At 44.4% G+C, this 14,043-nt stretch overlaps 1 protein-coding gene across 1 annotated transcript; it reads left to right on the top strand.

Moving 5' to 3' along the window:
• Window positions 1-5,863: 5,863 nt before the first annotated feature.
• LOC143773652 (uncharacterized) lies at window positions 5,864-12,156 on the top strand. The gene is made up of 2 exons (XM_077261045.1): window positions 5,864-6,129; window positions 11,076-12,156. The coding sequence occupies exons 1-2, from the start codon at window positions 5,927-5,929 to the stop codon at window positions 12,055-12,057; spliced, it is 1,185 nt and encodes a 394-aa protein (XP_077117160.1). The 5' UTR covers window positions 5,864-5,926; the 3' UTR covers window positions 12,058-12,156.
• Window positions 12,157-14,043: the final 1,887 nt, after the last annotated feature.

Here is a 14,043-nt window from a genome sequence, read left to right as displayed (position 1 = left end):
TGAGGTGCGAGACTCGTGTGAGTTTCTTGCAAGTGTGACCCCGGCCTTAAACGCAATATCTGTTTAATTTTTAAAAAATGGAAAAAAAATTGCGTGGGCTCCTGTGCAATTTTCAAGTCCAGAGTGGGAAAGCCAGCGATTGGGGGCCGATATTTGTAGCCTGGGAAGGGGTTAATACTTATGGATCTTCCCAGGCTATGAATCTCTGCGCGCAGCTGTATATTTAGCCTTTATGGGCTATTAAAATAGGGGGACCCCCTAAAAAATGACGTTGGGGTCCCCCTATAATTTATAACCAGAAAGGCTGTACAGACAGCTGCGGGCTGATATTCATAGGCTAGAGAGGGGCCAAGGATATTGCCACCCCCTTCTCGGCAACAAGTACCAGCTCCCAGCCACCCCAGAAATGGTGCATCTGTAAGATGCTCCAATTCTGGCACTTAGCCTCTCTCTTCCCACTGCCCTGTAGCGGTGGCATATGGGGTAATAAGGGGTTAATGTCACCTTTGTATTGTAAGGTGACATCAAGCCCGGTTAGTAATGGGAGGCGTCAATAAGACACCTATCCATTACTAATCCTATAGTAGTGAAAGAGTTTAAAAAAAAACACAACCAGAAAAAAATTATTTTAATATTCTTAATTTCACCATACTTACAACCACGCCTAATTCCCCGAAGCCATCGATCGCCTGCAAAAAATAATAAGTCCATTTAATAACGAGTGTCCCAGGACGATCTCCCCTATACAACTGTCACATCAGGAGACAATGGCTCCTGCAGTGTTATCACTGACGGTTCAATTAGTTCATTGCTCTCACTTTACAGCAAGTTTGCCGCAAGTGACAATATGAACTATACTGTACTCACAGCGGCGGCGGGATACAGTGCGGAAGGTTACCTTCCGTCATTGTATCGCCGAAGTCCCTGGAGAGCGGTTGCATCTGCTGATGTGACGGCTATCCATGGGAGATTGTCATGGGTCACTCGTTATTACATGGATTACTGCGGTATATTGTTGGTTTATTTTATATTTCTTACAGGTGATCGATGACTTCGGGGACAAAGTGATTGGTGAGTATGTACTCTATGTTGTATGTACTGTATATGTGTGTATGTGTTATATATATATATATATATATATATATATATTTATTTTACACTTGAACACAGTAGCCGGATGATGGGACTATACTGTCCCATCATCCGGCTACCTGTCACTGTAGCAGGCATGGCCGGATGGGACTAGTCCCATTGGACGATGCCTGTCTACATGCAGACCCGCAATAATAGAGAAAATGGTGTGCACTCAGGTCTGAAACGTGAGGTGCAGGTGGAACGCACTGTGATAGTCCCAGAAATAAGAAGTATAATTCACCGCACACTCTGTGGTAGGTTTGCAAAAAGTGTTCATCAATGTTTATTCAAAATTATATAAATGTCAAAAAAGGTCACAAGCACTGGAGTTCAATTAATACAATCTGATTGAGACCCAACGTTTCGACCCTCCCGGGTCTTACTCATGGGGTTGCTAAAGAAATAAGAAAACAATGTATGAGATACTAAAATAACTGTATATACAAAATAACTACATATAAAGTAATGTTGAAAGAATAATCATGGTTACCAACATGTAAAGTCAAACACAAGACGCAACCAGACAAAACATAGTCATAGTGATTGCTAGTAGAAAAGCAAATTCGTACAATAGCAGAGGATTGATGACATAGCACATAATCTTAAATTCAAAGAGAGGTAGAGCAAGCATATATTACCTTAGTTTCAGATGTACAGATAATGAAAAGTACGAAGAGAGTAGGGTGTGAAGAGACCTCTTGTCTAATGTCCAGATGCTGCAATGAAGAGGGGAGGTGGTAACAGCAGTAAATGAGGGTTGAATAAGGTAAGGAAGTTGTAGGAACCTTAGGAGCATATAGCGATTTCTTATTGCTGGTGGCCGTCTGCCCAATGAGGGACCTAGGATATACTGGTGGCAATGTAACAGATATTGACATACCACTGATCACGGATTTTAACCATAAATAGTATGGTAGTGCAGCAGTGAATATATAGGGGTCATGCTATTGCTGCAGTGGGCCCAAAGCTATAAGGATAGAACAAGTTACCTGTGTGTTGAGCTGGCTGTAAAGCGGTGCTCCCGTGATCGGTGGTATGTCACTATCTGCTACATGGCCACCAGTACACACTGCACGCTTGTGGCTAAGTGCCTCCTGCTGCTTCATAATATTGATAGGAATCCCCCTATAAATGGAATATTGTTTAAGGGTATGTGCACACATCAGGATTTCTTGCAGAAATTTCCTGAGCAAAATCGGACATTTTCTGCAGGAAATCCACATGCGTTTTTTGCGTGTTTTTTTTTGTGTGGATTTTTTGCGTTTTTTTCCGGAGATTTCCCAATGCAATAATATAGCGGTAAAGCCGCAAAATTAATGAACATGCTGCGTTTTTTACCGCGATGCGTTTTTTTTTTCGTGGAAAAAACGCATCATGTGCAAAAAATTGCGGAATGCATTCTAAATGATGGGATGCATATGTATGCGTTTTTATCGCGAAAAATCCGCAACGTGCGCACACAGCCTAAATCAGAATTTTATCTTATGTGTTTTTACGTCTCAAGCCATAATCTTTATTAAAAAGCAAAAGTAGTAATTTTATAATTTTCACACTGCTCATTAGCGCATTGTTAGGCTCCTCCTGTTCTTTTAGGTAGAGTTTACAGTAGTTTCATTATCCGAGGCAAGCTTACAATGACTGATAACACCGAATCCACCAATCGCAGTATGTCGCAGTACGTCATGTCACTGCTAACCTTGTTCCCTTTACTTTCACAATGACCTTTGCAAATGCGCAGTAGATGCTTCAATACAAAAGATACTGTCAGAGTTTGCTCATTGTGACTAACGAACACGTACAGCATAAAAAAAAATCGCCAGTGCGATAGTTGTAAGATATCTAAACTGTTTTTTTAAGTAAGGATTCTGATATGGAAAAAAAAAAGTTCCAACATTTTTTAAATATTTTTACCCAAATTAAACGTGACAAAAAAATGATTGTAAAGGGATATTCTCATCTCCAAGATCCTATGCCAATATATAGTAGGTATAATAATAATAATTTTATTTCTATAGCGCCAACATATTCCGCAGCGCTTTACAACTTATAGAGGGGACTTGTACAGACAATAGACATTACAGCATAACAGAAATCACAGTTCAAAATAGATACCAGGAGGAATGAGGGCCCTGCTCGCAAGCTTACAAACTATGAGGAAAAGGGGAGACACGAGAGGTGGATGGTAACAATTGCTTTAGTTATTTGGACCAGCCATAGTGTAAGGCTCGGGTGTTCATGTAAAGCTGCATGAACCAGTTGACAGCCTAAGTATGTAGCAGTACAGACACAGAGGCTATTAACTGCATAAAGTGTATGTGAACATGATGCGAGGAACCTGATTGTTTTTTTTTGTTTTTTTTTTAATGGGCCACACAGGGATAGTTAGCAAATACATCCAATTAGAAATGTAGTATAGTATAGTCATTATAGTAGCTTAGGTATCCATGGTTACTGCCACTTGTATAGAGACAGTTAGGCTACGTTCACACATTCAGTATTTGGTCAGTATTTTACCTCAGTATTTGTAAGCCAAAACCAGGAGTGGGACAATCAGAGGAAAAGTATAAGGGTATGTCTCCACGGTCCGTCTGGGGGCCGGTATCGGCGCAGCGGCGAAGCCGCTCGGCGATAAGCCCCGCCCCCTTAATGGGACGCGATGGTGCCGGATGTGTACAGTACACATCCGGGATCATCGCACCCCTCGCCATAGGGCCCTGTGATATGCCTTGCGGGGACGCTGCGTCCCCGCAAGGTGTACGGACATGCTGCGTTCTGAAAAGACGCGCAGCATGTCCGGAGTCGCAGGGCCGCCGCGTGCGGGTTTCCACGCATAGTGGAGACGGGATTTCATAAAATCCCCTCCACTATGCTGGAACATCTGGACGCTGCTTGTTTGACGCTGCAGCGTCAAACAAGCAGCGTTTACTGACCGTGGAAACATACCCTTAGGGTATGTTTCCACGTTCAGGATTGCATCAGTCTTTGGTCAGGATTTTATGCAAGTAAAATCCTGACCAAAACTGCACCTGAGGTCACTGGCAGGTCACCTGTGGTGTACCTGCGTGTTTTGCTCATAGTAGCAACATGCAGCGTTTTGAAAAAACGCACAACGCATGCGTTTTCGCGGCAAAAACGCATGCGTTTTTAAACGCATAGTGGAGTCTGGATTTCATAAAATCCCATCCACTATGCTGTAACATCTGGACGCTGCGTTTTTGACGCAGCAGAAAAACGCAGCGTCAAAAACGCAGCGTTTCCTGAACGTGGAAACATACCCTAAGGCTATGTGCACACGTCAGGATTTTCTGCAGAATTTTCCTGAACAAAACCAGACTTTTTCTGCAGGAAATCCGCATGCGTCTTTTGTGCGTTTTTTTCCGGAGCTTCCCAATGCATTAAATAGCGGCAAAAACGTGAAAAATCCGCAAAATTTATGAACATGCTGCGTTTACTGCGATGCGTTTTTTTTCGCTGAAAAAAAGCATCGTGCACAAAAATTGCAGAATGCATTAAAAATGATGGGATGCTTATGTATGCGTTTTGTAAGCGTTTTTTTCCCATGAAAAATGGCCGAAAAAAAAGCTAAAAAAAACGCGAAAAATCCTGAACGTGTGCACATAGCCTAATAGAAACACGTCACCACTTCTGTATTTATCACCCACCCCTGGTTTTGTCTTAGACATACTGAGGTAAAATTCTGAACGTGGCCTTAGCTGTTAGTGGTCTTACCCATGTCTACCTAAGGCCGGCCTCACACTGGCAAGTTTTACGGACGTATGAGCGCAGAAAATACATCCGTAAAAAACGCATAACACACAGCCCAATGATTCTCTATGGCCCAGCTCCTATCAGCCGTAATTTACTGATCCGTATTATACGTATTTGTCACCGTATTGCGCAAAAATATCGCCAATGAAAGTCTATGGGGGCGAGAAAAATACGGATTACACACGGACCAGCAGTGTGACCTGCGAGAAATACGCCAGACATCTCCAGACATCGCCAGGTGCAAGGAATTGAGCCAAGCCCTCAAACCTGAATCCCAGACATGCTAATTAGCTGAAAAAGACACACAGACATCCCGGAAGTCTGGTGGTCGCCTCCACAGAGTGGAATGCATCATGGCCAGGATAATTAATGTTGACATGCTCCTCATCCTGGTCCAAGAAAGGCCAGAAATATGGGACCAGCGGGATCCCAACTACTCAAACCGGGCCAGGAAAGAGGCAGCTTGGAGGGCCATCTGTGGCCTCCTATTCCCTGATTATGCCCAACGGCCAAGTGCGGAGCAGACAAGTCTATGTAAGTACACTCATGTATTACCAAGATTTTACTTGACAAGATGCTTTCCCTACATGATTACTTGACCACTCATTTTCATATATCTATGTCATTTATGGCCATTTTTGCCAATTCCAAAAGCTGATTAACATGCCCAAGTGTTTATGTACATAGGTAATCTTGATTTTGTGATGCTAAATATTTCATTGGACTCATACCTCGTCCAGAGGGGTGTTGCCCCTTGTCTTTATTTTTCATAAATTGTCACATTAGGCTAATTATTGCAGAAGGCATTTTTATTTCACATTCCAAATATTACCTAATGTATGTTTGCAAGAACAGTGTTCTCTCCCCTCTGTACCAGTCTGTGACTGTAAAGTTGCCAACTGTGACCGATATATAGATCACTGCATGTAACCCCTTTAACATCTGCAGCACCATGGAAATAATGGTGCAAGAACAAAAAATATTAAAACTAAGAAGAATATATCACAGACAACTGTAATAAGCTATGTTCAGAATGATATTGAACAATATTTGGGACCATGTAATTGCAGTGGATGATGTCATGACACGATGGCGCAGCATCCGGGACCAATACCGGCGTGAAAGACAGCAGCGGTCAAGAAGTGGGTCATCAGCCCCACTCAAGAAGCGGAAATATATCTACTATGACCGTCTATCATTTTTGGATGTCAGTATGAATCTTAGGCAGTAAGTAATAACTTCAACACATTTTTAGTCATAAGCAATCTTAGTACTTATTTTTTGTTAGGGTTATTACATTGCGAATTACATGTAAGGATGTGTAAATATAGTGCAAACAAGAATGTAAACAAGGCTAAATTCAAAAAGGGTCCTGGAGGAGAGAGGACCCTGGCCGCCAAGCATCACTACCTACTACAAGGGATGGGTGAGAATGTAGTAGGCGAGATTCTAGATGTTCATGCAGTGGTTTGTTGGATGGGTTGTTAATGCATGTCCTGTGATTGTTTGAAGAGGTGGGTCTTGATGGTTTTGTTGGAGCTTGAAATGGTATGCGACATTATGATGTGTTGTGATAGTGTTGTTAACTTTTGGGGTGATCCACAAGAAAAATCTGGTATATTCTTGTGTGAATCTGAGATAAGACTGGAGTAGAGAAGGAGATGTTGTGCTGATCTGAGGTTGTGTGTATGTTTTTTTGGTTCATATAGCTCACAGATGTGTAATTAACCCCTTCATGACCCAGCCTATTTTGGCCTTAATGACCTTGCCGTTTTTTACAATTCTGACCAGTGTCTCTTTATGAGGTAATAACTCAGGAACGCTTCAACGGATCCTAGCGATTCTGAGATTGTTTTTTCGTGACATATTGGGCTTCATGTTAGTGGTAAATTTAGGTCGATAATTTTTGAGTTTATTTGTGAAAAAAACGGAAATGTGGCAAAAAATTTGAAAATTTCGCAATTTTCACATTTTGAATTTTTATTCTGTTAAACCAGAGAGTTATGTGACACAAAATAGTTAATAAATAACGTTTCCCACATGTCTACTTTACATCAGCACAATTTTGGAAACAATTTTTTTTTTTGCTAGGAAGTTATAAGGGTTAAAATTTGACCAGTGATTTCTCATTTTTACAACAAAATTTACAAAACCATTTTTTTTAGGGACCACCTCACATTTGAAGTCATTTTGAGGGTTCTATATGGCTGAAAATACCCAAAAGTGACACCATTCTAAAAACTGCACCCCTCAAGGTGCTCAAAACCACATTCAAGAAGTTTATTAACCCTTCAGGTGTTTCACAGCAGCAGAAGCAACATGGAAGTAAAAAATGAACATTTAACTTTTTAGTCACAAAAATGATCTTTTAGCAACAATTTTTTTATTTTCCCAAGGGTAAAAGGAGAAACTGGACCAGGGACGTTGTTGTCCAATTTGTCCTGAGTACGCTGATACCTCATATGTGGGGGTAAACCACTGTTTGGGCGCACGGCAGGGCTCGGAAGGGAAGGAGCGCTATTTGACTTTTTTAATGAAAAATTGGCTCCAATCTTTAGCGGACACCATGTCGCGTTTGGAGAGCCCCCGTGTGCCTAAACATTGGAGCTCCCCCACAAGTGACCACATTTTGGAAACTAGACCCCCCAAGGAACGTATCTAGAAGCATAGTGAGCACTTTAAACCCCCAGGTGCTTCACAAATTGATCCGTAAAAATGAAAAAGTACTTTTTTTTCACAAAAAAATTATTTTAGCCTCAATTTTTTCATTTTCACATGGGCAACAGGATAAAATGGATCCTAAATTTTGTTGGGCAATTTCTCCTGAGTACACCAATACCTCACATGTGGGGGTAAACCACTGTTTGGGCACATGGTAAGGCTCGGAAGGGAAGGAGCGCCATTTGACTTTTTGAATGGAAAATTATCTCCATCGTTAGCGGACACCATGTCGCGTTTGGAAAGCTCCTGTGTGCCTAAACATTGGAGCTCCTCCACAAGTGACCCCATTTTGGAAACTAGACCCCCCAAGGAACTCATCCAGAGGCATAGTGAGCACTTTAAACCCCCAGGTGCTTCACAAATTGATCCGCAAAAATGAAAAAGTACTTTTTTTTCACACAAAATTTCTTTTAGCCTCAATTCTTTCATTTTCACATGGGCAACAGGATAAAATGGATCCTAAAATTTGTTGGGCAATTTCTCCTGAGTATGCCGATACCTCATATGTGGGGGTAAACCACTGTTTGGGTGCACGGCAAGGCTCGGAAGGGGAGGCGTGCCATTTGACTTTTTGAATGGAAAATTAGCTCCAATCGTTAGCGGACACCATGTCGCGTTTGGAGAGCCCCTGTGTGCCTAAACATTGGAACTCCCCACAATTGACTCCATTTTGGAAACTAGACCCCCAAGGGAACTTATCTAGATGTGTAGTGAGCACTTTGAACCCCCAAGTGCTTCACAGAAGTTTATAACGCAGAGCCGTGAAAATAAAAAATGTGTTTCCTTTCCTCAAAAATATTTTTTTAGCCCAGAATTTTTTTATTTTTGCAAGAGTAACAGGAGAAATTGGACCCCAAAAGTTGTTGTCCAGTTTCTCCTGAGTACGCTGATACCCCATATGTGGGGGTAAACCACTGTTTTGGCACACGTCGGGGTTCGGAAGGGAAGTAGTGACGTTTTGAAATGCAGACTTTGATGGAATGCTCTGCGGGCGTCAGGTTGCGTTTGCAGAGCCCCTGATATGCCTAAACAGTAGAAACCCCCCACAAGTGACCCCATTTTGGAAACTAGACCCCCCAAGGAACTTATCTAGATGTGTGGTGAGCACGTTCAACCCCCAAGTGCTTCACAGAAGTTTACAACGCAGAGCCGTGAAAATAAAAAATCATTTTTCTTTCCTCAAAAAAGATGTTTTAGCAAGCAATTTTTTATTTTCACAAGGGTAACAGGAGAATTTGGACCCCAATATTTGTTGCCCAGTTTGTTGTGAGTACGCTGATACCCCATATGTGGGGGTAAACCACTGTTTGGGCACACGTCAGGGCTCGGAAGGGAAGTAGTGACATTTGAAATGCAGACTTTGATGGAATGGTCTGCGGGCGTCACATTGCATTTGCAGAGCCCCTGATGTGCCTGAACAGTAGAGACACCCCACAAGTGACCCCATTTTGGAAACTAGACCCCCGAAGGAACTTATCTAGATGTGTGGTGAGCACTTTCAACCCCCAAGTGCTTCACAGAAGTTTATAACGCAGAGCCGTGAAAATAAAAAATAATTGTTCTTTCCTCAAAAATTATGTTTTAGCAAGTAATTTTTTATTTTTGCAAGGGTAACAAGAGAAATTAGACCCCAGCAGTTGTTGCCCAGTTTGTCCTGAGTACGCTGGTACCCCAAACAGTGGAAACCCCTCAATTCTAACTTCAACACTAACCCCAACACACCCCTAATCCTAATCCCAACTGTAGCCATAACCCTAATCACAACCTTAACCCCAACACACCCCTAACCACAACCCTAACCGCAACACACCCGTAACCCTAATTCCAACCCTAATCCTAACCCTAATCCCAACCGTAACCCTAATCCCAACCCTAACCACAACTGTAACCCCAACACACCCCTAACCCTATCCGTAACCCTAACCACAAGCCTAATCTTAACCCTATTTCAAACCCTAGCCCTAATTCCAACCCTAACTCTAATTCCAACCCTAACCCTAAGGCTATGTGCCCACGTTGCGGATTCGTGTGAGATTTTTCCTCATGATTTTTGAAAAATCTGCAGGTAAAAGGCACTGCGTTTTACCTGCGGATTTACAGCAGATTTCCAGTGTTTTTTTGTGCAGATTTCACCTGCGGATTCCTATTGAGGAACAGGTGTAAAACGCTGCGGAATCCGCACAAAGAATTGACATGCTGCGGAAAATACAACGCAGCGTTTCTGCAATTTTCCGCACCATGGGCACAGCGGATTTGGTTTTCCTTAGGTGTACATGGTACTGTAAACCTGATGGAAAACTGCTTCGAATTCGCAGCGGCCAATCCGCTGCGGATCCGCGGCCAATCCGCTGCCAATCCGCTGCGGATCCGCTGCGGATCCGTGGCCGATCCGCTGCGGATCCGCTGCCGATCCGCGGCGGATCCGCTGCCGATCCGCGGCGGATCCGCGGCCGATCCGCGGCGGATCCGCTGCCGATCCGCTGCCGATCCGCTGCGGATCCGCGGCCGATCCGCTGCGGATCCGCGGCCGATCCGCTCTGTGTGCACATGCCATAACCCTACCCCTAACCCTACCCGTAACCCTAACCCTACCCCTAACCCTACCCCTAGTTCTAACCCTAGTTCTAACCCTAACCCTAGTGGAAAAAGAAAAAAAAATATTTTCTTTATTTTATTATTGTCCCTACCTATGGGGGTGATAAAGGGGGGGTTTATTTATTATTTTTTTATTTTGATCGCTGTGATAGAACCTACCACAGCGATCAAAATGTACCTCTAATGAATCTGCCGGCCGGCGGGCGCACTGAGCATGCGCCCGCCATTTTGGAAGATGGCGGCGCCCATGATGGAGGCGGACGGGGACCGGGAGCCTCGGTAAGTATAAGGGGGGGGAGATCGGGGCACGGGGGGGGCGTCGGAGCACGGGGGGGTGACATAGGAGCAGGGGGGGAGCGGGCAGGAGGACGGGGGAGCGGACAGCAGGACGGGGGAGCCGGCAGGCGGACGGAGGGGACCGGACCCTATAACGGAGCACTGGGGGGGCGATCGGTGGGGTGGGGGGGGTCACATTAGTGTTTCCAGCCATGGCCGATGATATTGCAGCATCGGCCATGGCTGGATTGTAATATTTCACCAGTTTTTTAGGTGAAATATTACAAATCGCTCTGATTGGCAGTTTCACTTTCAACAGCCAATCAGAGCGATCGTAGCCACGGGGGGGTGAAGCCACCCCCCCTGGGCTGAAGTACCACTCCCCCTCTCCCTGCAGATCGGGTAAAATAGGAGTTAACCCCTTCACCCGATCTGCAGGGACGCGATCATTCCATGACGCCACATAGGCGTCATGGGTCGGATTGGCACGGGTTTTCATGACGCCTATGTGGCGTCATGGGTCGGGAAGGGGTTAAACAATGGCCCAAATAATTTATTTTTTTTTTGCCTTTTATTACCAGAACACAGTCTAACCTCACAGAGAGGGATACCGGGTCGGAATCGGAGGCTGTGATCGATCCAGTAAGTGTGGATGAAGAGGTGGCAGGCCCATCTTTTCAATCTTCAGCATCCATCCTTGAGGAGCCATCAGCATCATCATCACTGCAGGCAGCAGCAAGTGAGGAAGATGCAGCACCACCACCATCATCAGCACATGATGCAGAAAGGCATGAGGAACATGCCCAGAGCAGCAGCCCTCCACGACCACTGGTGTCATCCCCACAGGCAGCTGGGCCTTTACGGAGAGCCCGCCGAAGGAGAGAGCTGCAAGCCACAAGACATGATGTTGACGCTGGGGTCCTCAATTATTTAGCCAGGGCAGCAACGGATGATGGAGAGGAGGCCTTTGCCCGCAGCCTTGCCCGTTACCTTAGACCCCTTCCACGTGAGGTGAGGCTACGTGTGAGAGGGTGTATGCAAATCCTGATTGATTTAAACACAGCTCCAAATAACCCCTATGAGGTGTTTGAATTTCTGGAGCGAAGGCAGCTTTCCCAAACCAACCTCTTGCGCCTTCAATTCCCTCAACAGGAGCAGGATCAATCAGGATTTGCGGCACCTCCTCCACGTATGCCTACACCTCAACCCCTTCCACCACCAAATATACAAAGGCCATCAGTCTACCAAATGGCAGCCTACAACCCCCAATCCCAATATGGCCACTTTTCCAGACCCAGTGATGGAGGCTGGTCCCAAACTGGGTTTGGACAACATGGCCATTTTGGTGTTGGATATGATGCAAGCCAATATGTCCGTCAGCATGAGGCACAGAGACAATTGGCTTATGGACACCACCCAACTGGCCAATATGGACAAGGCCAGTATTCTGGGCCACAAGCCACTGCATCCTCACAGGATGAAGTCCCATTGCCCCAACAAAGGCCCCCTGACCAGGACCCAGAGCTGCCACCATCTCCCCCACCAACTTACAGGGATCTGTAATGTGTTTTTGTGTTTGCTTCATACTCTTTATTTTTGTGAGCTGCCTACCATGTTTGTTATTTTTTTGGGCAACAGTTCCACTTTGTTGTGTTTTCTTGTTTAAAAATACCATACAAAAAGAAAATATAACATATGACAAAAATATGTTATCAAGGAAAACAAAAAAGGCTTGGTATCTAAGTAAAATTTGATGAAAAAAGCCAATTGATGTTTGTGCCCAAATCATTATTGCATCACACACATATTCGAGAAACATAAACATATGGTCATTAAGGAAACACAACACACACAGTACTGTTTCAGGGGCTGAAAATAGTATATTTGGAAAAGCAATCGAGAAAATAAGGAAATCACAACTGAGAAACAGCATAATCTTGCCAGGGAGTAGAACCCTGAGGAGACACAAAATAATTTGTCAAAACATCCCTAACTTTTATGCCAGAAAGGGGACGGCGTGGAGGAGGGCCATGTGGTGTTGGCCTAATTCCACTACGCAACATGTGTTCATCATTACCATCTGAGAAGCAATCATATATGCGGGTATAGTTGTGCAAAATTACTGATGCTTTGATAACTTCATAGACTGTAGCCTCACTGAGCTGTATGGCAGTCTGTAGGACACGCCATTTGGCCACCAGAATACCAAAGGCGCACTCCACCAGTCTCCGCGCCCTAGAAAGGCGCAAATTAAATATCCTCCGACGGTGGTCAAGGTTGCGCCGGGGATAAGGCCTCATCACGTGTCTGGTAAGTTGGAACGCCTCATCACCAACCAAAAAAAAAGGCATTGCTTCTGCAGTGGAGCCTGGGAGTTGTTGTGGGGGTGGGAGATGTAACTGGTTCTCACGTAGCCGCCGACCCATTATAGACGAATTGAAGACCCTAGAGTCTCCAGTTCGGCCATAGGCCCCAATGTCTACAATTATAAACCTGTAGTCTGTCAACTACAGCTAACAGAACTACAGAGAAAAACTGCTTATAGTTGTAGAATTGGGAGCCAGAGTTCGGCGGCTTACGTACCCTGATATGTTTCCCATCCACCGCTCCAATGCAGTTTGGGAAGTCACAATTCACCTGAAACCCATGGGCTATTTTGAGCCAATCAGCCTCTTTGGGCTCAGGCATCACAAGGTCCTTGAGTCTCTCCCATATTTGCCGACAGGTTAAACGCACAATGCCTGAAATTGTTGATTGGCCAATCAAAAACTCCAGGTGGAGGCCCGCAAAGGACAATCCAGTGGACAGGAATCTGAAAGAGAAACCCCCCAAAAAATTATGTAGGTTTCAAGAGTGCACACAAAACATGAATGAGCACAATCATATTTGCTTTTTAAAAACCACCCAAAAAAAACAGGAAAAATACAAAGTTCCAAAGGGTGCATAACTATTATCTTTTCGGAACTTGATCACATCTACTTGTGACATAATGTACACATATTATGGTCTAAAAAAAAGGAAACTAACCCATAAAATAAAAAAGAACAGCAACATACAGTATGTGAAGATGTAGAATACATACCGTAATGTAAGGAGAAGACGTTCCTCGGCGGAGATGGCTTTGCGCATCCTTGTGTCCTGAAATGTTATTCCTGGGCGTAATATCTCCAACAATCTGTCAAATGTTTGGATTGTCATGCGACAGTAGAGATAGAACTTTTCAGGATTTTCACGCAGAGCTGTATATAGCCGATGAAAATGGCCTTTAGTGAGGCGTTGGGTCAACAGAGGATGCACCCACATTCTTCTGCTCCTCCTTTGCGGATCCACAATCACAGGGTATGGGTGGCCAAACCGACGCGACAAGACCCAGTTAAACAAAACCCGCTGCGTTGGGGTGAACTGCAGGTGGTCAGACATGGTCCAAATGTTAACACTACACTCCAACAGATGTCAAACCACAAAATGACCATATGGGAGGGAGCCACCTGTTGTAGGGCCCTTAAATAGGATTGATGAGGGTAATTGCAATCAAGTTCAGCTTCCAAA

This window comes from Ranitomeya variabilis, chromosome 5, assembly GCF_051348905.1.
Source record: "Ranitomeya variabilis isolate aRanVar5 chromosome 5, aRanVar5.hap1, whole genome shotgun sequence".
In the NCBI taxonomy this organism is placed as follows: Eukaryota; Metazoa; Chordata; class Amphibia; order Anura; family Dendrobatidae; genus Ranitomeya; species Ranitomeya variabilis.
Note: the sequence above shows the minus strand (reverse complement) of the source record. Positions and strands in the feature narration are given on the sequence as shown.

Coding starts and splice junctions, on each gene's coding strand:
- LOC143773652 (XM_077261045.1), top strand. CDS start 5,927: ATGTTCAGAATGATATTGAACAATATTTGGGACCATGTAATTGCAGTG. Junction 6,130..11,075: donor GTCAGTATGAATCTTAGGCA/GTAAGTAATAAC, acceptor TTTTATTACCAG/AACACAGTCTAACCTCACAG.